Raw genomic sequence first — 26,101 nt, 5'->3', positions numbered from 1 at the left:
GAATGACATCCCGAGTAACGAATGGATGAGCAGTAACCTAACAATTCCGTCCAATGAACGAGACACAGAGGCGGGATATGCGGCCTGTCACTCACCGTCCATGTTCCCCGCCTCTTTGGAGGCGTGGAAATGATTGACAGTAGAACCAACCAATGGAGATGATCGAAAACCTACACGCGAGGTAAGTTTGGCCAATGAGGATGAGAGGGAGGCGGGACTTGGCGATTGTTCGTTGGGCTGAGAATTCCCACGTTTGAATCGTGGGGTGACCGGCGTGACAGCGATCGGACGATCAAGCGACGGCTGTACCTCAAAGCCTTCATCACCCGACCGACTGCTCGAAACCTTCCTGTGATCAGAATTTTTTTAAAAAAAAATCACCGATCACTATGTCTCCCACCGGCGAATCTCTGATCGGCAGCAGCGGGAGAGGAGACCCCGCGGGCCCGAACCACCTCCGCTGGAACCTGAGCAAGCTGCAAATCGAGGAGGAGGCCCAGGCCCTGATCCAACGAACAAAGCAGGTGTACGATCGCGTTGGGTTACTGGACTTGGCGGAGGTGAAGTACGAGAACACGCTGAAGGAGCTGGCGGACATCGAGGTGGAATATACTGGTAAAGCGAGCGAGTGAGCGAACCCCCCTGGGGCTGCCATGCGCATTGATGAGGGAGAACTTCGGGAGGAGAGGGAAGGGATTGCAAAGCCCTAGAATTTAATTCATTCATTCATTTGTGGCAGATAATTAACAAACACGTAAAAGGAGCTTTGATTGGTAATTTTGTACTTGTTAATCTTTATTAAGGGTAAAATTTGAATCAATATTTGCGCAGCGAGTTGTTATCATCTGGAATGCAGTGCCTGAAAGGACGGTGGAAGCAGATTCAATAATAACTTCCAAAAGGTAATTGTAAACAATTTTACAACACCAAGTTATAGTCCAACAATTTTATTTTAAAATCCACAAGCTTTCGGAGGCTTCCTCCTTCCTCAGGTGAATGTGGAAATGAAATGGTGTTGTAAAATTGTTTACAATTGTCAACCCCAGTCCATCACCGGCATCTCCACATCATTCCAAAAGGTAGTTGGATAAATGCTTCAAGGGGAAACATTGGCAGGACTATGGGGAAAGGGACTAGTTGGATAGCTCTTTCAAAGAGCTGGCACAGGCACGATGGGCCGAATGGCCTCCTGCATGGTATCATTCAATGAATATTTGAAGCAGAGGAAGATACAGGGCTGTGGGGGGAGGGAGAGAGAGAGAGAGAGAGAGCATGCCAATGGGGTTAGTTTTAGATTGCCCTATTGAAGAGCCAGTTCAGGAATGGCCTCCTTTTATGCTGTAAACATCTATTGTTCTAAGAAGCTGATGGTTAGGTCTTCATTTAGGTTACGTGTATTTCCAGGTTACTGTGCCAAGACTAAACTCCCAGGAGCATCAAAGTGTGCGCTTAGGTAAAAAGCATCAAGGGACTGTTTAGAATTAAAGATCAATGAGGTTTGTTAGGTTGGACTCAGAAAATGGTTTAATGTACAATAAAAGTTAGTACTGTATTGGTAATTGTGTTGTTTAATCTGCTTATACACATTTTGTACTTCAGCCTGGAAAAAAAAATTGTGAAAGACTGATCATTGTCAGTTTGAAAATGATGTCAACCACGACTGATACATCTCATAAAATGATATCAAATTGCATTGTTAACAAAAAGAAAGCTTTCCTGTTGAGTTAGCTGATTCCACCTGGACCTCAGTTGGAGTGTTACAGTTCATAGAATCACACAGCACAGAAGGAGGCCATTCTGCCCATTGTGCCTATGCCAACTCTTTGAAAGAACTATCTAATTAGTCTCAATCCCCTGCTCTTTCCCCAAAGCCCTGAAATTTTTTCTTTGTCAAGTATTTATCCAATTCCCTTTTGAAAGTTACTATTGAATCTGCTTCCACCACACTTTCAAGCATTCCAGATCATAACAACTTGCTGTGTAAAAAAAATCTCCTTATCTCCCCCCCCCCCCCCTGGGTATTTTGCCTCTGGTTACTGACCTTCCTGCCAGTGGAAACAGTTTCTCCCTATCTACTCTATCAAAATCCTTAATAATTTTGAACACCTCTATTAAATCTTCCCATAATCTTCTCTGCACGAAGGAGAACAACCCCAGCTTCTCTTGCCTCTCCACATAACTTAAGTCCCTCACCCCTGGTACCGTTCTAGGTCAACTCTTCTGCACCTTCTCCAAGGCCTTCACATCCTTCTGAAAGTGTGGCGCATAGAATTGGATACAATACTCCAGCAGAGGCCTAACTAGTGATTTATAAAGGCTTAGCATAACTTTCTTGCTTTTGTACTCTATGTCTCTATTTAAAAAGCCCAGGATCCTGTATGCTTTTTTAACAGCCGTATCCACTTGCCTTGCCACCTTCAAAGATTTGTATATGTGAACCCCCAGATCTCTCAATGGATAAATTGTACCATTTAGTTTCTATTGCCTCTCTTCATTCTTCCTTCCAAAATGCATCACTTCACACATCGCTGCATTAAATTTCATCTGCATGTGTAGGCCTTTTTTCATTCGTTCATGGGACGTGGGCATCACTGGCAAGGCCAGCATTTATTGCCCATCACAAATTGCCCTTGAGAAGATGGTGGTGAGCCGCCTTCTTGAACCGCTGCAGTCCATGTGGTGAAGGTTCTCCCACAGTTCTGTTAAGTAGGGAGTTCCAGGATTTTGACCCAGGAACGACGGATGGCGTGTGACTTGGAAGGGAACATGCAGGTGGTGTTGTTCGCATGTGCCCGCTGCCCTTGTCTTTCTAGGTGGTAGAGGTTGCAGGTTTGGGAGGTGCTGTTGAAGAAACCTTGGCGAATAGCTGCAGTGTATCCTGTGGATGGTACATACTGCAGCAACGGTGCGCCAGTGGTGTAGACAGTGAATGTTTAAGGTGGTGGATGGGGTGCCAATTAAGCCGGCTGCTTTGTCCTGGATGGTGTCGAGCTTTTTGATTATTGTTGGAGCTGCACTCATCCAGGCAAGTGGAGAATATTCCATCACACTCCTGACTTGTGCTTTGTAGATGGTGGAAAGGCTTTGGGGAGTCAGGAGGTGAGTCACTCGCCACAGAATACCCAGCCTCTGACCTGCTCTTGTAGCCACGTATTTATATGGCTGGTCCAGTTAAGTTTCTGGTCAATGGTGACCCCCAGGACGTTGATGGTGGGGGATTCAGCGATGTTAATGCCGTTGAATGTCATGGGGTGGTGGTTACTCTCTCTTATTGGAGATGGCGCAAATGTTACTTGCCAGTTATCAGCCCAAGCCTGGATGTTTTCCAGGTCTTGCTGCATGCGAGCACGGACTGCTTCATTATCTGAGGGGTTGCGAATGGAACTGAACACTGTGCAATCATCAGGGAACATCCTCATTTCTGACCTTATGATGGAGGGAAGGTCATTGATGAAGCAGCTGAAGATGGTTGGGCCTAGGACACTGCCCTGAGGAACTCCTGCAGCAATGTCCTGGGGCTGAGATGATTGGCCTCCAACAACCACTACCATCTTCCTTTGTGCTAAGTATAACTCCAGCCACTGGAGAGTTTTCCACCTGATTCCGGTTGACTTCAATTTTACTAAGGCTCCTTGATGCCACACTCTGTTAAATGCTGCCTTGATGTCAAGGGCAGTCACTCTCGCCTCACCTCTGGAATTCAGCTCTTTTGTCCATGTTTGGACCAAGGCTGTAATGAGGTCTGGAGCCGAGTGGTCCTGGCGGAACCCAAACTAAGCATCAGTGAGCAGGTTATTGGTGAGTAAATGCCGCTTGATCGCACTGTCGACGAAATCTTCCATCACTTTGCTGATGATTGAGAGTAGACTGATGGGGCAGTAATTGGCCGGATTGGATTTGTCCTTTTTGTGGACAGGACATACCTGGGCAATTTTCCACATTGTCAGGTAAATGCCAGTGTTGTAGCTGTACTGGAACAGTTTGGCTAGGGGAGTGGCTAGTTCTGGAGCACAAGTCTTCAGCATTACAGCCGGGATGTTGACAGGGCTGATAGCCTTTGCTATATCCAGTGCACTCAGCCGTTTCTTGATATCACGTGGAGTGAATCGAATTGGCTGAAGACCAGCTTCTATGATGGTGGGGATATCAGGAGGAGGCCGAGATGGATCATCCACTCAACACTTCTGGCTGAAGATGGTAGCAAATGTTTCTGCCTTGTCTTTTGCACTCATGTGTTGGACTCCGCCATCATTGAGGATGGGGATGTTCACGGAGCCTCCTCCTCCCGTTAGTTGTTTAATTGTCCCCCATCATTCACGACTGGATGTGGCAGGACTACAGAGCTTTGATCTGATCCGTTGGTTGTGGAATCGCTTAGCTCTGTCTATAGCATGTTGCTTCCGCTGTTTAGCATGCACGTAGTCCTGAGTTGCAGCTTCACCAGGTTGGCACCTCATTTTTAGGTATGCCTGCTGCTGCTCCTGGCATGCTCTTCTACACTCCTCATTGAACCAGGGTTGATCCCCTGGCTTGTTAGTAATGGTAGAGTGAGGAATATGCCAGGCCATGAGGTTACAGATTGTGGTGGAATACAATTCTGCTGCTGCTGCTGGCCCACAGTGCCTCATGGATACCCAGTTTTGAGCTGCTAGATCTGTTCTGAATCTATCCCATTTAGCATGGTGGTAGTGCCACACAACACGTTGGATGGTTTCCTCATTGTGAAGACAGGACTTCATCTCCACAAGAACTGTGCGGTGGTCACTCCTACCAATACTGTCATGGACAGATGCATCTGCGACAGGTAGATTGGTGAGGACGAGGTCAAGTAGGTTTTTCCCTTGGTTCGCTCACCATCTGCCGCAGGCCCAGTCTGGCAACTGTGTCCTTCAGGACTTGGCCATCTCGGTCAGTAGTGGTGCTACCGAGCCACTCTTGGTAATGGAGATTGAAATCCCCCACCTAGAGTACATTTTGTGCCCTTGCTACTCTCAGTGCTGCCTCCAAGTGGTGCTCAAAATGGAGGAGGACTGATTCATCAGCTGGGGAGGGCGGTAGGTGGTAATCAGCATGAGGTTTCCTTGCCCATGTTTGACCTGATGCCCTGAGATTTCATGGGGTCCGGAGTCAATGTTGAGGACTCCCAGGGCCACTCCCTCCTTACTGTATACCACTGTACCGCCACCTCTGGTGGGTGTGTCCTGCTGCTAGGACAGGACACACCCAGGGATGGTGATGGAGGAGTCTGGGACGTTGGCTGAAAGGTATGATTCTGTGAGTATGGCTATGTCAGGCTGTTGCTTGACTTTCATCAGTCTGTCTGTCCTCCTGAAGTCTGCTGCTATCCTGATGGTTTATTGCATTTCCAAATTTTGTGTCATCTGCATAGTTTGAATTTATGGCTCCTGTGCCCAAGTCCAGGTCATTAGTATATATCAAAAGGAACTGTTGCCCTAATACCGACCCCTGGGGGACACCACTGTATATTTCCCTCCAGTCTGATGAACAACCATTCACCACTAGTCTCTGCTTTCTGTCTCTTAGCCAATTTCATATCCACGCTACCACTGCCCCTTGAAGCCTGTGGGATTAGATTTTGCTAACAAGTCTGTTTTGTGGCACTTTATCGACGTCTTTTGTAAGTCCATACACACATCAACTGCACTACCTTCATCAACCGTCTCCATTATTTCATCAAAGAACACAATCAAGTTGGTCAGACACGATTTGTCTTTAACAAATCTGTATTGGCTGTCATTTATGAACTAACCCATGTTCTCCCAAGTGACAATTAAATTTTTCCTAGATTATGGATCTCTAGAAGTTTCCCCACCACCGATGTTGGGCTGGCTGGACCACAGTTATCAGGTTTATCCCTCTCCATTGTTTTGAACAGTTTGTCTCAGTGTTCCCATAAGCAGGAATGGGGAAGAAAATTGGACAAGTCTCTGACTCCTGATCACAGCTTCCGGAGACATCTGCTGAAAAATGGACCTCTGTTATGGACAGAATTGGGCTTGGCTGTAATAACTCCTGTGGTTGAATAGCTTGCCGGCAGTTGCTGCCTAGACTGTAAGGTAGCTGCGGCTACTGGAACTGTATCCAACCATGGGCTAGCCCCTTCAGATGACAAGAGGAGAAATCCTGAGAGGAAAATAATAAAACCGACTTATAAATCATTTCTTGAGCAATGGGTGAAAATCAATTGCTCTTTACATTTATTGTGTAATAATAGCTTTCTACATGTGCAATTTTATAGCTAAAGTGCTTCCTCCAAAATTGAAATACTGCCTATATTCTTAGCTGGGAAGATGACCCAATAACTCACTTATGATTTTCACTCATGAGCTGTTGGATTGTCCTTGTTCATGGAGACATAAATAGTAGTTGAATACAGTACAGCAAACTCCTTCGTGAATGATTTAGAAATAACAATGTGGCATGGCAGTATTTATTACACACAACTGAACTCAGCAGCTTCTGCGTCTCAGTTGTTTATCGGTCTGTGCACACCTGATGTCTTTTTTGTTGGCAGTTCATTGTTGAGGCTTGTACATAAAGATTGGCATACCAGAAAGTAGCCAACACATATGGAACCAAACACCAGGGTACGTTACAGAGGTGAAGAGGGAAAAATGGCAGCTAAACGTATTCGAACGTTGACCACTGGACTGCTTGGTATTTTCTTTCATTGCCTCAAATGCCATTTGACCACAATAGATCCCTTTGTTTTCAGCCTGTATCTGTAATGTTCTAATTGCAAACACTGATCCGTGCACATTGTGAATGGAAAATTCCACTTTGCTGCTAATTTCTGAAATAAAATTATTTTAAACTGAATGGGGGGGGGATTGTCATACTTTTAACATGAACTGACAATGAAACATAAAGAAATTTCTCATGTGATCCCCTCGAACTGTCCGACATTGTATCTAGAAAGCACTGGTCAGAGGGGTACGTATTGTGGAAAAACCTTTGTAAGCAGATGTAAGCAATAGTCCAAACATTCAGCTGTTTTGTGAGTGGAGAGCTGCTGACTGGAGGCTTTATCTTACTCTCTCCATGGCTTTGTTGGACTAATAATTCTGGGGTTATGTCAGTTTTCACAATGTATGGTAGAACCTAGAAGTCACACACCAAAGTTATGAACTGTCCAATCAACTGAATACATTGCACATTAATGGGAGAGTTCAGTATGTTACTTTTCAAAAAAATAATGTTTCAACTTTATTGTAAATTGAAATGCTAATTCTTCTACTATAAAATTCTTTTCAATGCTTCGTCCTCATTTTTAAAAAAACATTCTGATGATTTTATTTGTAGGAAATGGAACACTGAGTCAGCATCAAGCACACCCAGGTCAGGTGCGATGCAGAGTATGGTGCTCCCTGTTCCCTGTCCCAATAATGTGCATCAGCCCATAACTCTGAAGAGGAACACTATCTGCACTGGAATGATATTTTCCACTTCCTTTAGCAGTCATTCTGTGCAACATTCCCTATGTAGTGCCAAATTAGGGGCAGATTGTGCTGTGGGCCTGCGCCTACTTTGGGGCTAGATTGAGACTGCCCAACCTAATTTCACAGACCCTTACAGCCCATAGACGGGAGAAATTTCCTCCGTCTAAGTACAGGTTGCATTTGAATCAAAATCCAAGAGGTGTATGGTCAGTATCTAACCAACTACACCAACTATTCCTTGGTAAATCTTTGTTATTCCCTGGAAAATTACAAAACCTTAAAGTTGCAGACATTTCAGAACTACGAACACAATCCGGATCCCAAAATTTCCACTTAAACAGATAATCAGTAGTGTTACTAGGCTTATTTAGTACATTAGCATGCTTACTTTAGCCAATCATACTTTTAATGTTTTACAATACAGCTCTTGTTCTTCACCTCAAATTGCTCCCACCATGACTACCACCAGTGATGGACCTGTACCACCTGTATTTCACGCTAGTGTCCTATAGCACAATGTAGTATCTGAAAACACAATCCGAAGGACAATATCTAGTATTGTACTGCTGGTCGTTTTTCATAGTTTGAGTGGACATCGTATGAAAGTTTCACATATCCACCATTTCATTTTACTGAAATCGTAGTGACAACACTGAATAGATACGTGAATGCAGGAATTGGTACATTAGCTGAATTTCCTCATCTACACAAGAGTATATATTTCCAATTTAAAAATAATTTAGCTCTCCATTAAAAGTATATCTTTTTCCCTTTTAGTTTCCCCAGTGGCTTGCGCCGTTCCTCAGTGGAGACGCCAGTGAAGTAACCAGTGCCATTCTGTATCTTGGGAGTGCCGTGAGAGTGACCTGGATTCACCTGCCTGTTTCTTTGTTCTCAGCACATTGCCTCCCTTGTTCAGGGATACCAAGGCCATTTGTGATACCCTAACTGCTACCCAAGTGAGAACAAAATCCCCTGAATGTGATCAGTCGCTGGCATCCACCTCTAGCTGCTGCAATGTAGCATGTTGGTTGGTACACCGACCTGCTTCTCACTATCTAGGACTCCCAGCCCCTATAAATTATCTTTCTCCTTCCAATGTGTTGATTCAAATATGTTGCTATCATAAAAAAAATCATGCTTGTGAACAGCAATAAATTGGCCTTGCCTGCTAATCTCCAGAAGCAGAATAATCTGTTGAATCTCTAAAACCATAGAAAGCAAATGAACATACTTCTTCATTTTCAGGCATCCTCCAAACTCTACTTAGGGAAAAATCACAGAGGGATGATCTCCCTTTAACAGTTACATTTTCGCTCATTTGATGGTTCGGTTGGTGAAAGCAGTATTTAACTGAGTCACAGAAACCAGAATGTCTTCATTTTCATTGATCTGCACTAAGTTAGCTGATCTGGCCTGGGGCAGCAGCTGGGGTACCATAGTTGGCTTCTGAGCTTGATGGAGCAAAAATCAGCCTGTGATCCCACTCCTTGTTGCTAAGGCATGTTAGAAAGTGTGCATGTTAGGTGAGCACAATATCAGGTTACATTGTGATGTCCTTCACAGTGTCCATGGACTTTTACCTCAGTATGAATCAGAACCTTCAAGAAAGAAGCAGAAAATCAACATTATAGGAGTTGGGGAAAGTAAAAGTGCCCTCCCTGGTGTGCTGTACCATCCTTATTAAACTGGACCTGCTCCTACCCACCTCTCTAGTACAGTAGTAAAATTGATATGCTGAACCCTTTGCTTCAGATGCTGAGACTTGTTATTTGATATTTCAGTACAACGGAATATTCTGGACTTCCCCCAGCATGTTTCTCCTTGCAAAGAGGTTCGGGCTGCAAGCACCGAGGCGGACAAACAACTGTCGGAGTTTGATGTGGAGATGAGCATGAGAGAAGACGTCTACCAGAGGCTTGTTGCTCTTCAGGTGAGAATTGACACCAACTGAGTAAAGAATAGTGGAACTGGTGTGGAAAGCGGTAGCATCTCTAAGGCCTCTTTTATCTTGCTGGACTCCTTCTGACAGTTTTAGAATATTTGTTAAAAAATTATGGGCAGAGCACCCCTATTCTTGCAGTTGGGCTGCTGCAATTGACCTCAGGCTAAGGAGGAGAAAAGTCAATCACAGTTCTTGCTCCTGATGACTATTGCCTCCTGCTGCAAAGTACTCATGTGTGAACATCCTTTAGGACAGGATCAAGTTCTGATATGATGTCCGCCACAGTTGAATAGCTCATCAGTTAGGGTCACACATGAAGAATGGTCACTTGACTGCCGTGGACCCCCACCTCCCCCTCAGCATGAATCAGCCCCTTTGGGAGAGAAAGTGAGAAATTTGGGGTTTAAATTGTTCCAGTATCAGACACCATGATTGCTCATTGTTCTGAGACCATGACTGACTGTCACTTTTCCGGTTGTCCTATCACATTCTTTGTAGCATTCTTTAAACAGGTTGGCTCACTCAAATCCCACCCCAACAAGTAGAGAACACCCTTGAAAGTGTCAACTTGCCTGAGTTGGTAGCACGTTTGCCTCTACATCAGAAGATTGTGGATTTCATTTGCACAGCAGGGCTTGAGTGCACAATCTAGGCTGGCATTCCAGTGCTGTACTGAGGGAATGCTGCATTGTTGGAGGTGTCGTTCTTCAGATGAGACGTTAAACTGAGGTCATCTTTGCATGTTCGGATGAATATTTAGGATCCCATGTCAATACTTGAAGAGCAGAGAGTTCTCCTGATGTCTTGGCCATCATTCTTTCATCAAGCAATACCACCAAAAATAGATTAACTGGTCATTGTTATTCCACTGGTGCAGAATGGCTGTAGCATTTACCTACACTTCAAAAGATGTGTGAAATGCTTTGAAATGTTTGACAATGTGATAAATGCAACCATTATTAATTATAACAAAAAATTTGCATGGGATTGTGTTGTAAAATGGATCATCTTTCAGCTACCTCTGAAGGAAAGCCATGTTATTTTGGAGTAAGATCCTCTAGTTGTCACTGTTCTAGCTTGCAAACCAGAATAGGTTACTAAAAATCACATTTGCATGAAAGACGAACTTTGTTGACACACCGAAATCTTTTCCACATTTGATTAGAAGAAAAATAAATATATTAGAGATAATTTCTTTGTGCTGCGTCACTCTGTGGGGTTTGGTTCTTTCAGGATAAGTGTCAGGCTGATGAACTACGGCCAGAGGCTAGACGCTACATGGAAAGGCTGCTGAAACTAGGAAAAAGAAATGGACTACACATGTGTAAAGACAAGCAAGAGGTGAGTAGCAGTAAAAATGGCATTTGTAGATGAGTCATCCAACCACACAGAGAATGCTGGAAATACACAGCATGTCTGTTTCCGCCTGAAAATATTTTGGGTGTGGACAGTGCTGGAAACTGTAAGCAAATGAGTCCCTTTATAGAATTGAACAAAACAAAGAAAGGAGAGAGAACAACTGGTAAAAGTCAAGAGTAAGTATTGTTGTCTTGAGTCAAGGAGAGGTAGTTTCTTTTTATATCTGCAACAACTTGCATTTGTAAAGCTTTTCTCACTTGATAATGTCAGAGAAAAAGGAGTAGTGACTGAAAGAATGACTTCGGATAGTGGAGTGAAGGAAGCAGGAAACGAGCAGTAATCCAGTGTCGGAAGCTAAGAATCCGTGTAGATATATGGCTGGAGAATATTGCTTGGTATGGCAGAGTATGGTCTGTGAAGGGATTTGAAAATAAGTATGAGGGTCTCAAAATCAATTTGCTGGGGCACAGGGAGCCAGTGGAGCTTGGCAAGGATGGGGATAATAGGAGTGCGAGATTTTGTGCAGGAAAGTACGCAGGCTTTGAACTTCTGAACATGTTGGAGTTTGTGGAGTCAGGAGGTTGGCAAAGAGAAGTTGATCAATTCTTGAGATGTTGAGCATCAGGGGGAGAAAATAGGAATAAAAATGGGCAGTGTTTAAGAGCTTCAAGAAAGCGGCCTTGACAAAAGGCCAGATGGAGGGTGGAATGCTCAGCTCAGGCTCCAATAGGACATTGAGGTGGCAGACCTGGGGATTTAGCCTTGGGGTTTAGATGCAGGAGACAACCTGGAAGTTGATGGAGTCTAGGCCAGAGGCATGCAATTGCTGGCAGCAGTAATAAAAGATGGCTTCAGTGTTGCTGACACTGACCTGAAGGCAATTTTGCTTATCTAGGAAATTCAGGTGTATAAGTCACTACTTTTTAAATAGCTTTCTCTCCTCTTCTCAAGGTGCTTACTCAGGCAGGGTTTAGTTTCACGGGTTTTGGCTTTCCTCTGGTCACTCTTGTAGTAGGTAAACGGGGAAGTAGGGTTGAGGTCGCAATCAGATCAGCCATGATCTTATCAAATGGCAGAGCAGGCTCAAGGGGCCGAATGGCCTACTCCTGCTCTTAATTCGTATGTTCGTATGTGTGAGCCTGGACAGGGAGTGTTGTCAGGCAATATGATAATGGAAGGAATCACAGCCAAGCCAGATCCTCACACATGCATGTACTTTACAGAAAACCTGACATTCTCTTCTCCCCCCTACCCTTTCCCCAGCTCTGGGGCGCTGAGGCTATTTGTGGCACCCTAACTGCTGCACTAGCTGAGACCGTTTGACTGAGCACAGAACAGAGGTTGAACCTGAAACTTTCTATTTAATATGTCCAAGTATCACGCCATATAAATTTATCCACTAGGTCTTTGGGGAAACGCCAGCCTTTTATTTTTAGCCTAATGAATAGCAGTTTAGTTTGGATACATTGGATCTTGCTGTGGTATTTAACACCACATCTAAATAAATTCCTTATTCTGGAAATACACAATACCCTCCCCTGCTGAAAATCTTGGTAAATGATGAGATGCTAGTGAAAGAGCTCAAGGTCTATTTATTCTGTGCTTTAGGAGATCAAAGCTATCAAGAAGAGAATCAGCACTTTGTGTATAGACTTCAGCAAGAACCTGAACGAGAATACTACCTTTCTGGAGTTTACCCAAGATGAATTGGGTAAGCAAAAAGTTATTTTGTAGATGAAAACAGGATTGGAACTTAGCCCTGTAAATGCCAAATGAAAGTATATCCGTTTGTGCAGCCAAGTGGCCCTCAGTTTCAAGCACAAGATTATCCCTCTTCAGACGGCTTGTGCATTTGACTGGAGTACAGCCTGTCACTGGGAAGGTTTCATTGTTCCTTAGGCAGACTGAGCATAGAGGTGAATATGACATCAGGTTACTCATTTATGATCTGGCAAAGACTGTCTGCCCATTTGGAGGGGTGATGACAGAAATCACCTGGTTATATTCATTGCCTACAATGAATATTTGCCAATACCATGTGCTCTTTGTTGCCATGGTGAGTTTCTGTTGTGGTTTAAAACAAATTGAGAAAATGTCGAGTATTTTTCTGAATATATCTTTTTTGAATATATACCATGGTGGAAAACTTGGAGCAAAAAGTACTCCGTGGACTTTTCTTCCCCATTTAGCCAATAATTTTGATGTTTTGCAATGTTTTGATGTTGTGTGATGCTCTCAATTCATCATCTGAAATTTCTCCCATCCATACCACCATCAGGGAAAGTATTGTCCGGTATCAGCCTTGGCTCAGTGGTAGCACTCTCGCCTCTGAGGCAGAAAGTTGTGTTTAAGCCCCACTCCATAAACTTGAGTACATAATCTAGACAGACACTTCAGCGCAGTACTGTCTAAGGTGTCATCTTTTGGATGGGATGTTAAACCGAGGACCTGTCTGCCCTCTCAGGTGGACATAAAAGATCCCATGACATTATTCTAAGAAGAGCAGGGACATTCTCCTGGTGTCCTGGCCAACTTTATCCCTCAACCATCATCACCAAAAACAGATTATCTGGCCATTATCTCATTGGGACCTTACTGTTTACAAGGCTACTGCATTTCCCTACATAACAACAGTGATCATACTTAAAAAGTACTTCATTGTCTGTGAAGTGATTTGGGACTTCCTGAGGTCGTGAAAGGTGTGATATAAATGCAAGTTCGTTCTTTCTTATTTCACCGCAGCGCTATACAGCTCAAAATGCTCTCTGTAGATACAACTAAGTTCAGAATGACATTGTCTAGAATTGTACCACTGGGTGTTTCTCATAGCTAAAGTTGACACAGGAAAATTTCATACCTCCGGCATTAAGTTTTGCTGTAATACTGGCTGTACGATATCCTTGGGTATGCACGTGTCCGTTTCTGCTTCCAAACCATTCGTTATCCCGTTCCTTTATTTTGCTAATTTTCTCCCCCTTTTCCCTCTCCTCTTTCCCTCTCTTGACTGAGTTGAATCCTATTGGGATTATGGTTCATCGGGTCCTGAACACCCTCTGATACATCACCCAAGTGGCCATTCTTTATGTATGAGGAAAAAATAATAGTTGAACATGGGGGCACCACAGCCGAGCCTGATTTCATCCTCATCTGACATTTTCACATGCATGCTTTCAAGCAGGGTTGACTGGATAATGATCAAGTGCTGGTATCTTGGCCTGTTTTCCTGTATTTTCCATGGGGTTACCGAGGCCAATTGGAGTTCTCCAACTGATTGAGTTCAGATAACTCAATACAGACTGTGGATTGAACCAGAGACTTTTTTGGTCCGTATGAATGAGTTACAGGCTGAGCCAGCAGGGATGCACCTCAGTTTCTCATTTCAATCTCCATCTGGTAATTTCATTGCGACATTTAAGGTTAACGAGTGGTATGAATAGTTTTGTTTTGTCTAAGTGATTTCCGTTCAGTGGTGTTGATCATATTAATATATTTTGCTACTAGGTGGTCTCCCTGACGACTTTGTCAGTAGCCTGGAAAAAGTGGAGAATGGGAAGCTGAAGGTGACACTGAAGTATCCCCACTACTTTCCCTTAATGAAGAAGTGTTACGTTCCAGAAACCAGGAAAAGAATGGAGCAAGCCTTTAACTCCCGCTGTATGGAGGTGGGTCAAGCCTTCCTTGACAGTCTCTGGTCTTTTTATTCTCAATTCATAATACAGGGATAGCATAAGGGTCGACAGCGATGGCATACGTACCTCTGGAAGCAAGTAACATTACTTTGTGAGTGCTGCAATATAAATGGGATATTAGATGTATCAGTACAGTCCTGTTTATGCAATGGCAATTACTGTTTTCACAAAGTTAGCAGTTGAATTGAGATTAATCAGCATGCCAGTGATATCACTGTAACAACCAGAGAATCCTTAAGAGCAGGAGTAGATCATTCAACCCATCGAGTCATTGTTAGTCTTAGCAGTCTTAACTTTTTAATCCCAATTCCATGTATTTTCTTCATATCCCTTAATACCCTCACTCTCCAAGTAAATATCTATCTCCTTTTTAAACACTTAAATTGATATTGCCTCACTGATCTTTTGTGTTGATGTGTTCCATATTCATACAGCCTTTTTTCCTGTATTTTTTAATTAGTTCAGTTCAAAGTGTAAAGATTATGTCCCCTTGTTCTGATTCCCCTTCTAGAGGACAGGGTCGTTCCCTACCTACCGTGTCAATTCCTTTCCTTATTTTAAACACCTTGATCCAATCACTCCTTAACATCCTTATCAGCCGGGAATATAACCCAAGTTTATACATTGCAGCCAAACCTGATCCCACGCATCCAACTTCCTTTCCAGCAGGAGTCACAAGATTGCGATCAGCAGTAGGAACCTGGGCTGATATTTCTTTCTTCCCCTTCCTGACCCAGAGAAGAGAGGCCAATTGTAACAGCCCATCTACTAGCCCAGCTGAGATCAGCTAGGTCAGTTCAAATGGGGGATCAAATGTGGGACATTCCTGTTCTGCATGGTTCCACACCAGGTGATGCAACTATTCAATAGGGAAGCTCAGTGAGCAGTTTCAAAGTATAAAATAGAGCAGCAAGGAAGATATCTGTTTTACTGCATTGAGGATTACCGGGCAGTCCAGTAACATGTGATTCTACTTAGGAAAGTATTGCTTAGTATTGAAAACAGAGTCAAAAAGAAATCACTTTCTCTTACTGATCTAGGACAATGCAAAAATCCTTAAAGAACTGGTGGAACTTCGTAAAAAGAAATCTGCGCTCCTGGACTTTAAGACTCACTCGGATTTCATACTAGAAATGAACATGGCTAAGAACAGCAAGAATGTCAACATCTTTCTTGGTAATGAATGTCAGTTTAGAACCATTGCATTTACCTTGAGCGCAGTGAGTTAGCACACTGGCTTTTCACCTCAAGGATCTAGGTTTGAAACCAGCCCTGGATGGTGGGGTGAAAGTCTCTGCACTCTGCCAGCTAGACAGGTCCTTTATAAAATTAACATGCACAGTCTGAATCCATTTTTAATGGGTCTGATACTGTACCATAGAACTGTCCACAAATTGGCAGGCTTGGGCAGTAGGATCACTGTTGTGGAAAATGGGGGAAAAAATCGCTTTGGTGCAACAAGGGGTGCTCTTACTGGTTCGGATTTTGTGTGCATGCGTGTTGGGTGAGGACTGGATTGGGTTAGATTGTGATGAGTCCTAAAATTGAATAGTCTGCCTACAATCTGGTCTGCTGTATTGCAAAAGCTGAGTTGAACTGGAAAAGAAATAACGGAGGCAATTTTAACTCTATCCTCCCAGCGGGAACGGGTTAGTCGCACCTGGAAAGTCACGAGGATTCACTTACTGTCTCATTCCCACCTGCTGCCATTTTGGTTGGGGTCTCTGTCCATTGGTACCTGGCTTAAGCAGCCTAACCAGCGGTCCTTAAAGAGACCGCTGCAAGGATATGTTTAATGTTTTCAAAATTTTTAGTTTATTTGGTTTCTTTTTAATTTTTGTGGGCCAGGAGGATCTTCTGAACCGCTGCCATCCCACCCACACCAAGCTACACCCCCGACCAGCGAGCTACCTTCAGCACTCGCAGCTCACCAGGAATATGGAAATGAGGCTTGGGCCTCATGTAGAGGACATCAGTGACTGCCCAGGGACAAAATCCGTGCTTCTAAACCTTTTGAATTTGTGTTTCAGATGAACTGGCACGGAAGCTGAAACCACTTGGTGAAGAGGAGCGGGCAGTTATCATAGACCTGAAGAGGGATGAATGTGAGAAGCGAGGGCTGGATTTCGATAGTATGATAAATGCCTGGGATCTGCGTTACTACATGAACCAGGTGGAGGAGTTGAAGTACTTCGTGGATCAGAATCTACTGAAGGAATATTTTCCGATGGAAGTGGTAACATCTGGCCTGCTGGAAATCTACCAGGAACTGCTAGGATTGACCTTTCAGCTCATTGAGAAAGAACCTGTGTGGCACGAGGATGTAAAGCTGTACTCGGTGAAGGACACGGCAACCGGAGAGATGTTGGGACAATTCTACTTGGATTTATATCCAAGGTGATTTCTTAATCAACTAAGGAGTGAATATACTTGTTCAAAAACATAGATAGTCCTGCATCAAGTTATAGTTCATTAAGGTGGCCCTCCAGTATCATTATCAAAATATCTTATCTGGGTAAAATGCATTGCCCACTGTGAAATGGATCCATATGGACTAGAAAATCTTGGGTTTGATCCCTGGTCTATGCTGAGTTAGTCGCTATCAACCAGGTCAGTAGTTGGGACAGCACAATTAGCCTCAGTATCTCTGGACTAGGGAGGAGAAAAAATCAGCTAGGGTTCCTGTTCCTGATTGGTATCCAGTGACTCCTGTTGGAAATTGTGTGTGTGGATGTTAATAAAAGAACTTGAATTTTTATAGCATCCCAGAAATATCCCAAAGTGATTCACGTACAATAAATCACTTTTGGAATGCAGTCATTGCTGCTGTGTACATGAAAGTGTCAGGTATTTGGTGCACAGTTAGATCCCACAAACAGAAAATGAGACGAATGACTAGTAAAAAATGAATTTTGGATGGTTTTGGTTGAAGGAGGAAAGTTGACGCAGATTTGTAGACCAGCGAGGAGAACTCCTTTACATAGTGCTAGCAGATCTCTAACATTCACCTGAACCACTGGAATAGGGCGGCTGTTTAAGTCACATCTGAAGGACAGTGTAATGGTGAAATGTGAGCCTGTGTTGGGTGGGATTGGGATGGGGCTGAGCTGTAATGGTGGAATTGCCAGCCAGTACTCACTGTCTGGGCTCATGGATAAAGAACGGCCACTTGAGCAAAGTACCAGGAGGCTGCTGGCTTCAAGTGACATGGAGAGAAAATTGCCATGGGAATTTGCAAGGTTTTGGGGAAAGAGCAGGGGAGTGGGACTAATTGGACAGCTCTTTCAAAGAACCGGCATGATGTGCCGAATAGCCCCCTTCTTTGCTGTATGATTCTATGATAATAAAACAAAATAAAAATATTTTTCACTCCTTTAATCAACATTACAGCTTCTGTTAGAATGGGCCCTAAAATGAAAACTCAGAGAAAATAAAAACGGATAAAATCTGTGTAGGTATATCTAAGAATATTTGGCATATGGATGTGATAGAGCTGGCTTGCTGAATTTTATTGTATTATTAGAGGAGAGAGAAACATATTTCTTTTTCACATCACTGATTTACTGATTTTCTTACTGACAAAATTGCATAGTAATTATTTGCTAAAAGGCCATTTCAGAGTTGGGGTTGTCACCTGTTTGGTTTTTGAAGGAATGTCCAGGATTTTCTAAAATGTGAACTAAGCCCCAGGGCTGCATTTTACACCCCGCTGCCGTCCGAGCTCAGGCGAAAATTGGGACAGGGGCTACTCGGGGAGATAGGAAAGCCGTACTGTTCAGGTTTCATTTGTCAAAAGTCATGGAATAGAACTGATGGATTTTTTTTTATTATTGAGACACGCAGACCAAGGGCCCTTAGAGTAGATCACAACCAAGGTTGAAAAGTGTAGGTTAGGTTAAGCTTGTGTTTTTTCTAAAGCCTATAAATTGTAAGAGGAAGGGAGGTGAGGAGTTCCACAGTATTGAGTTCCTGGGCCTAAATGAATCAGAGTAGGAAATGGTGTGATAAGTTTAGATTTCAACACAGTAAAGACGCAGGAAGGAGGAAGAGTGTGTAGGACGGTGGGTTTATTTAGAGCTGAAGAGGAACGAGAAGAAAGATCAGGGGAGCAATGACCATAGAATAGTATTAATAAAGTAGAGGAAGGTAAAGCTCAGAGAAGGGGGTCATTGGGGGCAATGGTCAGAGAAGAATTGTGAATCGGTTGACGAGCTTTCTCTTGTATCCTGCCCAGGAGTAGGGGGGAGAGGTGCTACGGGAGTAAGGTTCAAGTCTTGAATGATTAGAAATTCAACACACCCATGATGGTAATCCAGGAAGTAAATTCCATTCACGTCCATTGTATACAAATCCAAATTAAAATATGACCTTTGCAAACTATTTGAGACGTTATCAGGTTATGGGTGTATTTAATTATAGCTACCAATAGTGACCACCAGAGGGGCTGATGTCCTTGTTGCAAATCTGTTTGTTTTACAGGGAGGGGAAGTATGGACATGCTGCTTGCTTTGGCCTTCAGCCAGGATGCTTGCTACCTGACAGTACCAGGCAGCTCACAGTGGCCGCTATGGTGGCAAACTTTACCAAGCCGACCCCCAGTGCACCGTCATTACTTCAACACGATGAGGTTGAGACCTACTTCCACGAGTTTGGACACGTGATGCATCAGATCTGCTCTCAGGTAAGAAACTCTTCCCCTCCCGACACTGCCATTACAGTTGCTGCTATTGGTATCAGTGTCATAAATCCCAGGGATTTTTCTCCCAATTCCCCCCTCCTCCTCTGAAGATACCAATTCTTGCAGTGGTGCAGTACCAGCAGCACCTCCATTCCCTTATCCAAGTTGCCATTCTTCATGTGTGAGCCTAGACAATGTTTATTGACAGGTTATTTGATTTTGGAACGCACCACAACTGAGCCCGAACCTGTTCTTACCCAATGGCCACACTTGCACTTTTCAACAAAGACCAACGGAAGACAATTTGGAATGGGAACATGGATTGATTTTCTTTCTTAATACAGCTTTGCCATTTTGTCTTCATTGTTGTTCTTAAACCTTGAACGTAGAAATGATCTAACCTTCTGCCAGGCTTCACTGCTGTAGACAAGGACAGATAATACCAAACTCTTACAGGTCTCGAATTTAGTTTTCATGTTAATATTCTGTAGCTTTCAGATCTTAGATAGCTGCAGAAAAATCATTGAATCATAGAAAGGTTACGGCACGGAAGGAGGCCATTTGGCCCATCGAATCCGCCCGGCTCTATGCAAGAGCAATCCAGCTAGTCTCACTCCCCCGTCCTTTCTCCTTAGCCCTGCAAATTTTTCCCTTTCAAGTACTTATCCAGTTCCCTTTTGAAGGCCATGATTGAATCTGCCTCCACCACCCTCTCGGGCAGTGCATTCCAGATCCTAACCACTCGCTGTGTTTTTTAAAAAAAGTTTTTCCTCATGTCACCTTTGGTTCTTTTGCCAATCACCTTATATCTGTGTCCTCTGGTTCTTGACCCTTCTGCCAATGGGAACAATTTCTTTCTATCTACTCTGTCTAGACCCTTCATGATTTGGAATACCTCTACCAAATCTGCTCGCAACCGTCTCTGTTCCAAGGAGTACAATCCCAGCTTCTCCAGTCTACCCACGTAACTAAAGTCCCTCGTCCCTGGAATCATTCTAGTAAATCTCTTCTGCATCCTTTCTAAGGCCTTCACATCTTTCCTGAAGTGCTGTGCCCAGAACTGGACACAATACTCCAGTTGTGGCTGAACCAGTGTTTTATAAAGGTTCATCATGACTTCCATACTTTTGTACTCTCTGTCTCTATTTATAAAGCCCAGGATCCCGTAATACCAGAAGCCTTGCCAATTCTTGCATTCATTTCCTTTCTTCACTTCTCCATCAATCGTTATCATGTTTACCAGACAAATGAAAGAGCTCACATCTTTCAACTGCTCCCCCATGAGTGACAATTCCTTGTTGACAATCGGTCTTCACGGTCTTAGTCTTTGGTGACCGAGAGAAGCAAGTTCGTCCCCACTCAATGGCTTTGAAATTTAGTGCTCATTGCCAGTGACCGCTGCCCCTACCGAAAGAGAAAATTGATACGGGTATGGTATAAAAATATCTGAAATGAGCCATTGGGAGGAATGTGCTCCTTATGTACTTCATGAGCAACATCATAATGTTGCCATTCGCAGTAATGAGTGTCTTAAAAGGTGATTGCATCTGTGACTCTCCAGTTGGTGACCTGGGCTTACTATTGGTTGCATATGACATTTGAAGCATGAAGGAGACTCAACAAGATCATCACTTTCACAGTCAAAAATCTGCCACAAATGAGACTTGTACTTCCGTTGCTGTATCTCATCTGCTTGAATTCATCTCATAAAACAGTCTAAAGGGTCCCTTGATTGCTCAGCTGGTAACTGCCCTACACCATGTCCACACAGACCAGGAAAGTGCTCGGTTTGATCCCTGGGATGTGATGTTAGCTGATTTCATCCAGGCTGACAGTAAAAGCACTGCAATCTCCCCCCTCCCCACCGCTTGGCTAGAGGGGGAGGAAAACAAGCTGCTGACGATCATGATCCAGTGACTCCTACTGGAAATTATACGAGCATGGACTTTGGCTGTGATGCCTCCCCTGATAGAATACCCCGCTGACTGTCACTGTATACACTCGCTCATGAAGAACAGCCGCTTAGGGGAGGTGCCAGAAGGTGGCTGGTAATTGTGGAACTGTAACCCATTGTGAGTCTGCGCCTTAAGGAGAGGAGGGAGCGGGTTGGAGGGGAGAAGTTCTTCTCAGTACAGTTAAACACAATCCTATATTCCATGAAGTGAATTGACGCAGTGATCCTGCTATTGTCTTGCAGGCTGAATTTGCCATGTTCAGTGGAACACATGTTGAGAGAGATTTTGTGGAGGCTCCGTCTCAGATGTTGGAAAACTGGGTTTGGGAGAAGGAACCCCTACTCCGGATGTCCAAGCACTACAAGGATGGGAAAGTGATTCCACAAGATCTGCTGGAAAAACTCCTTAAATCCAGGCTAGCTAACACCGGTAGGTATTGACAACATTTTTCACGCCTGTGTAGTCTTACAGCAAATTAACAGGTGAACAAAGGTTAAGAGCTCACAGACGGTTTGCATCGGAGTTGACTTACTTTTCCACTTTGTGCCTGATGCAGGCATTCCGGTCACAGATTTACCATAACGGCACTTTTGCACTGATAATGTGGCATCATCAGTAGGCATATGGTATTCCTGTAGCTGACTACACAATAATATTGGTGTTGAGGAAATAAATTCAGCACCTCTGATGTCAAGAACATGATTTTTTGTGGGTCTTGAGATCTGCCTTCTGAGGCAATACATATGTGGACCTCCAATCTCCTAACCCACTACAGAGAACTGAAGGCAGACAGTCAAAGAAAGCCAGGGAGAGTGGTGTGCAAGGGACAGTTTCAAAATGCATATAAGACATTTTGAAAAAAAATATATTTCCTATCTGAAAGAGTATCTTCTTTTTGTCAGTCCAGGAAGCAGCTTGGAGAAGATCTGCATAAATGGAGGCCTTTGTTTTTGTGTTGCTTCTGACAGGTATCCTGATCAGAAAAGACCCTCTCGGGTTATATATTTGATGGTTCTGTATCCCTGGCATCCTTTCCAACCCTCAATGCCAATCCCAGCAGAATGAGAGTATTTAATATTGGTTGGGATCTGATGGTTGGCACCTGAGCAAGATGCTTTTGAGTTTATTTCTGACGCCGTGGCAAGGGTTAGTTGAAGGTGTCAGGCAAAATCAAGACCTCCTCCCTACAGAGGACAGAAAAAAACCAAAGGGAGATTTATCACCTGCCTCTGAGTGGCATTAGCAGGGGCCTGGGTGCAGGTTGCCTTCTTGTTCTTCTGATCACAATGATGCTTAGGCTGGGAGACCAAGGCAGGGAAACTAGGAAGAAAATACACAGATTTGTGCTATTGCAAAGAAACACAAAAAATTATTTTTCTCCCTCTTTCCTTCTTCAACAGGTCTCTTTAATTTGCGACAGATAGTTTTGGCGAAGGTTGACCAGTCACTGCACATGAGCATGGATGTGGATGCCAAGGAAGAGTATGCCAGGCTATGTAAAGAAATAATGGGAGTTCCAGCATCACCAGGTAACTGCCAGCTGAAAATAAAAACTTTCCTTTTCTGGCATTGATGCAAATGGCAGATAGGCAGGTACCGCAGCATAGAATAGCCACCCAGCCCAGATGAGCTGAGACCAATTGTAGCGACCCTGCTGCTGCTTTGGATGAGATGCGCTATCTCAGCATAGACTGGGGATCCAACCTGGGACCCTCCTGGTCTGTATGATGCAGTCAACTGAGCCATCGAATGAGTTGCTGTTAATTGTTTGTTTGATGTGACCTTCTCCCTCCCACACACCCTGCAAGGAAGAGGCTGCCCATTGCTCTGTGATACAGCTGAATAATTAACCATGTGCAGCAATGGATGTGTGTACCCAGTCTGTAACCTAACACAAACCTCGCTCACCGATGAACATTTAATAAATATATCGATGACACTAAATATTAATACATTGAATTTTTTTTTAAGAATTCAGGCAGATGAGAATGTAATTGTATTTATTTTTCAGGAACTAATATGCCAGCCACATTTGGGCACCTGGCTGGGGGATATGATGCCCAGTATTACGGTTATCTCTGGAGTGAGGTCTACTCGATGGATATGTTCTACACCCGATTTCGACAAGAAGGAGTCATGAGCTCAAAGGTACAGATCGATTTTTATCCAGAGTTTTGATCTCTGATAGAAAACTGATGTCCAAATCTATAACCAGTTTGTTTGTCCTCATCTTACAAGAAGGGTTATTAAATAGTGATCAGTGTTAATTGTATCCGTTTGATTTATATCAATTAGTGTTAATTGTATTCAGGTGGTGCGTATCAATTGGGGACTTTCTTGTATCCATTTATATGAGAGCTTATCTAGGGTGTGGGATCAGTAATGTTGAGCTCTGTGAATAAAGGCTTGGAAGCAACTGAAGACCAGGATCTAGTATTCTATCCTTCACCGGGCTATCCAGATTAGAACAATCAGAAGCAGGAGCTCTGGCTGAGGCCAGTTAGATTGTCTCCACTGCTTGGCGACAGTTCCACCAGTGCAATGCACTAGGAGACTGCCAGCACCAGCGGAATAATATTCCAGTATTAGTGAACACTCTCAGGAAAGGGGGAGAAGTACCATAAGAGTTTACAGCACGGAAGAAAGCCATTCGGCCCATCATATCTGTGCTGGTTCTTTAATAGAACAATTCAAAACTAATCCCCCAGCCTCATTCTCTCCCCTTAGCTCTGCATTTTCCTCCACTTCAAATATTTTTCCAATTTTCCCTTAGGAGATGCAGTGGTTTCTGACTCTCTGTCACAAAGCATTCCATGCTCCAACAACGTAAAGAAATTTCTGCTAATCTCTCTCCTCACTCTCATAGTGACAATTTTAAATTGATGACACCTCGTCACTGACTCCCCAGCCAGAGGAAATAGTCATTCCCTATTTACACTTTCAAAAGCCTTCATAATTTTAAAAACTTCTATTAAATCTCCTTTTAGCCTTCTCTGCTCAGAAAATTGGAAATCTTTTGAACATGTTCTAGTCTATTTTAAAAAACGACTGCACGTTTTGCTTTGTCCAGTTGTATCCTGAATCTGTAGCCTGGTTGTAGTTTATGTTACAACATTTGTATCGAGGTATATCCATTTGGTGCACATTGACATGAAAGTGGCAGCATTACTTCAGAGTCAGGTCCTAATCTGAATGCACTAAAACCAGGTGATATGCGACCCCCTCCTCCAGGAGGCTGTCTCTCACCGTTTGGGTTTGGCATCATGTGGAATATAACTCCACTGTGGTGCCAAGCAAAGTTTAAAAGGCTCAGATGACCCGTTGGATCTTGTAAGCACTTTATAAAATCGCTATAATCTTTTTAGTGTTATGAGAAAGCAGGCACTCCCACAATCCTAACGTTAAAAAATACTACACGTGCAGAGAGGTCTCCTGGCAGCCCGAGTGTAGTTCAACGTACCTGCTGGTTGCACCTCACACTTTACAGCTACCATCCTCTAATACAATATAATCACAGCCAAGACCCGGTGTTCCTTTGTTGTGCATCCCAGTTATAAACTTTCCCAATGGGTAAGCTTATAAATAAATTAGCATTTAATGAAAGTATATCGTATTCACTTTTAAAAGAAGCCCCTAACCTACCCATTTTGTGCTCACCCTCTAGGTCGGCATGGATTACCGAGACTTCATTCTTAAACCGGGTGGTTCTCTGGATGCCGAGGAGATGCTGAAACATTTCTTGGGGCGTGAGCCAAAGCAGGAGGCCTTCCTTCTGAGTAAAGGGCTGACAGTGGATCAGGACAAACACTCTGCCCCTTCTGCGTGTTGAGATTGTTCATTTCACTGCACTTCGTGTGAGCACCGATCTCCTTCCACAGTGGCACAGGAATCTCTCCTTATATCACAAATGGACTGGTCTCCAAATTGATTTTTTTACGACTGTTAATCTATTGCACAACTACAGTGGGGTAACAGGTTAACCAGAGCTCCCTGAGTTGCAGCAGAAACCCTACATTAAACTCAACGAAACAGACAGGCATATGATAATTTGTGAAATCTTTTCAATTGTAATTTTTGCATAATCAAAGGGGAAAGAAGGTCTAAGAAACAGGCTCTTAGTCATAAAAATAGACCCTTCACTGCAACAGTTGGGGTGGCAGAATTTCCTTCAGTGCCCCTGGGCTGGAGAGGGGCAAAATTAGCTGAGCGTCCTGGTCTTGATTATCATGCAGCGACTCCTGCTGGCTGGTGCGTGTGTGAGGGTATTGAGTGAGGACAGGATGGAGCTTGGTTGTGATATCCTCCAGAGTAGGATAGCCTGCCAGTACTCTCTGTCTACACCGACACAAAGCACGGCTATTTGGGCAAAGGGCACCAACATCCATTCCCCTAAGAGAAATCATAACCTTCAGGAGAGGAGGGGAGAAGGCGGAAGGAATGTCCACTTACTGTTAGTGATAAATACCTACCTTTACAAAGCACCAAGAAAGCAGCAAAGGCATCTAAATGTCAGTGTGAACAAATTAATGGTTTAAGATTAAATAATTAATTTTTAGAACATAAATATTTTTATTACAGGTACTAAGATGAATGGGTCGTTTTTGAGGGAATATGCTTGTTTTCTACACTTTTCTTTCCCTTTAAGTTTTGCTCCATGATGAAAAGAATATGCAGTGAGTGTTGATGGAATGTCGTTTAATCATATGACCTTGGTGATAGAAATCGTTGACAAACTTCCCTGATGGCCTGGTGGGTAAATGCACTGCTCCATGTGGTACTGAGCCACACAAACCAGGAAGGTTCCCAGTTTGTGCTCTGTCAACTCGAGACACTACATTTGGCTTGCACACCTGGTTTAGGGCAGGGGGGAATCAGCCAGCACCCCCGCTCCTGAATGCTATCCAACAACCATATTTGAAAAGCTGCCACACGGGTGATGGGCCGAGCGCCTTTGCCACCTGTGGAATTGTATCTGAGCATGAGAATAAAGGCAGAACATTAGAGAAGAAAAATAA

At 43.6% G+C, this 26,101-nt stretch overlaps 1 protein-coding gene across 1 annotated transcript; it reads left to right on the top strand.

The window, feature by feature from the left end:
• Window positions 1–224: 224 nt before the first annotated feature.
• Window positions 225–26,101, top strand: LOC137299587 (thimet oligopeptidase-like). The gene is made up of 12 exons (XM_067968435.1): window positions 225–615; window positions 9,245–9,393; window positions 10,639–10,746; window positions 12,373–12,475; window positions 14,266–14,426; window positions 15,494–15,629; window positions 16,484–16,850; window positions 18,933–19,134; window positions 21,329–21,515; window positions 22,487–22,615; window positions 23,098–23,234; window positions 24,751–26,101. Exons 1-12 carry the CDS (start codon window positions 390–392, stop codon window positions 24,913–24,915), a joined length of 2,070 nt encoding a protein of 689 aa, XP_067824536.1. The 5' UTR covers window positions 225–389; the 3' UTR covers window positions 24,916–26,101.

Source organism: Heptranchias perlo, chromosome 29 (assembly GCF_035084215.1).
Source record: "Heptranchias perlo isolate sHepPer1 chromosome 29, sHepPer1.hap1, whole genome shotgun sequence".
Classification (NCBI taxonomy): Eukaryota; Metazoa; Chordata; class Chondrichthyes; order Hexanchiformes; family Hexanchidae; genus Heptranchias; species Heptranchias perlo.
Note: the sequence above shows the minus strand (reverse complement) of the source record. Positions and strands in the feature narration are given on the sequence as shown.

Coding starts and splice junctions, on each gene's coding strand:
- LOC137299587 (XM_067968435.1), top strand. CDS start 390: ATGTCTCCCACCGGCGAATCTCTGATCGGCAGCAGCGGGAGAGGAGAC. Junction 21,516..22,486: donor ATCCAGGCTAGCTAACACCG/GTAGGTATTGAC, acceptor CTTCTTCAACAG/GTCTCTTTAATTTGCGACAG. Junction 23,235..24,750: donor AAGGAGTCATGAGCTCAAAG/GTACAGATCGAT, acceptor CTCACCCTCTAG/GTCGGCATGGATTACCGAGA.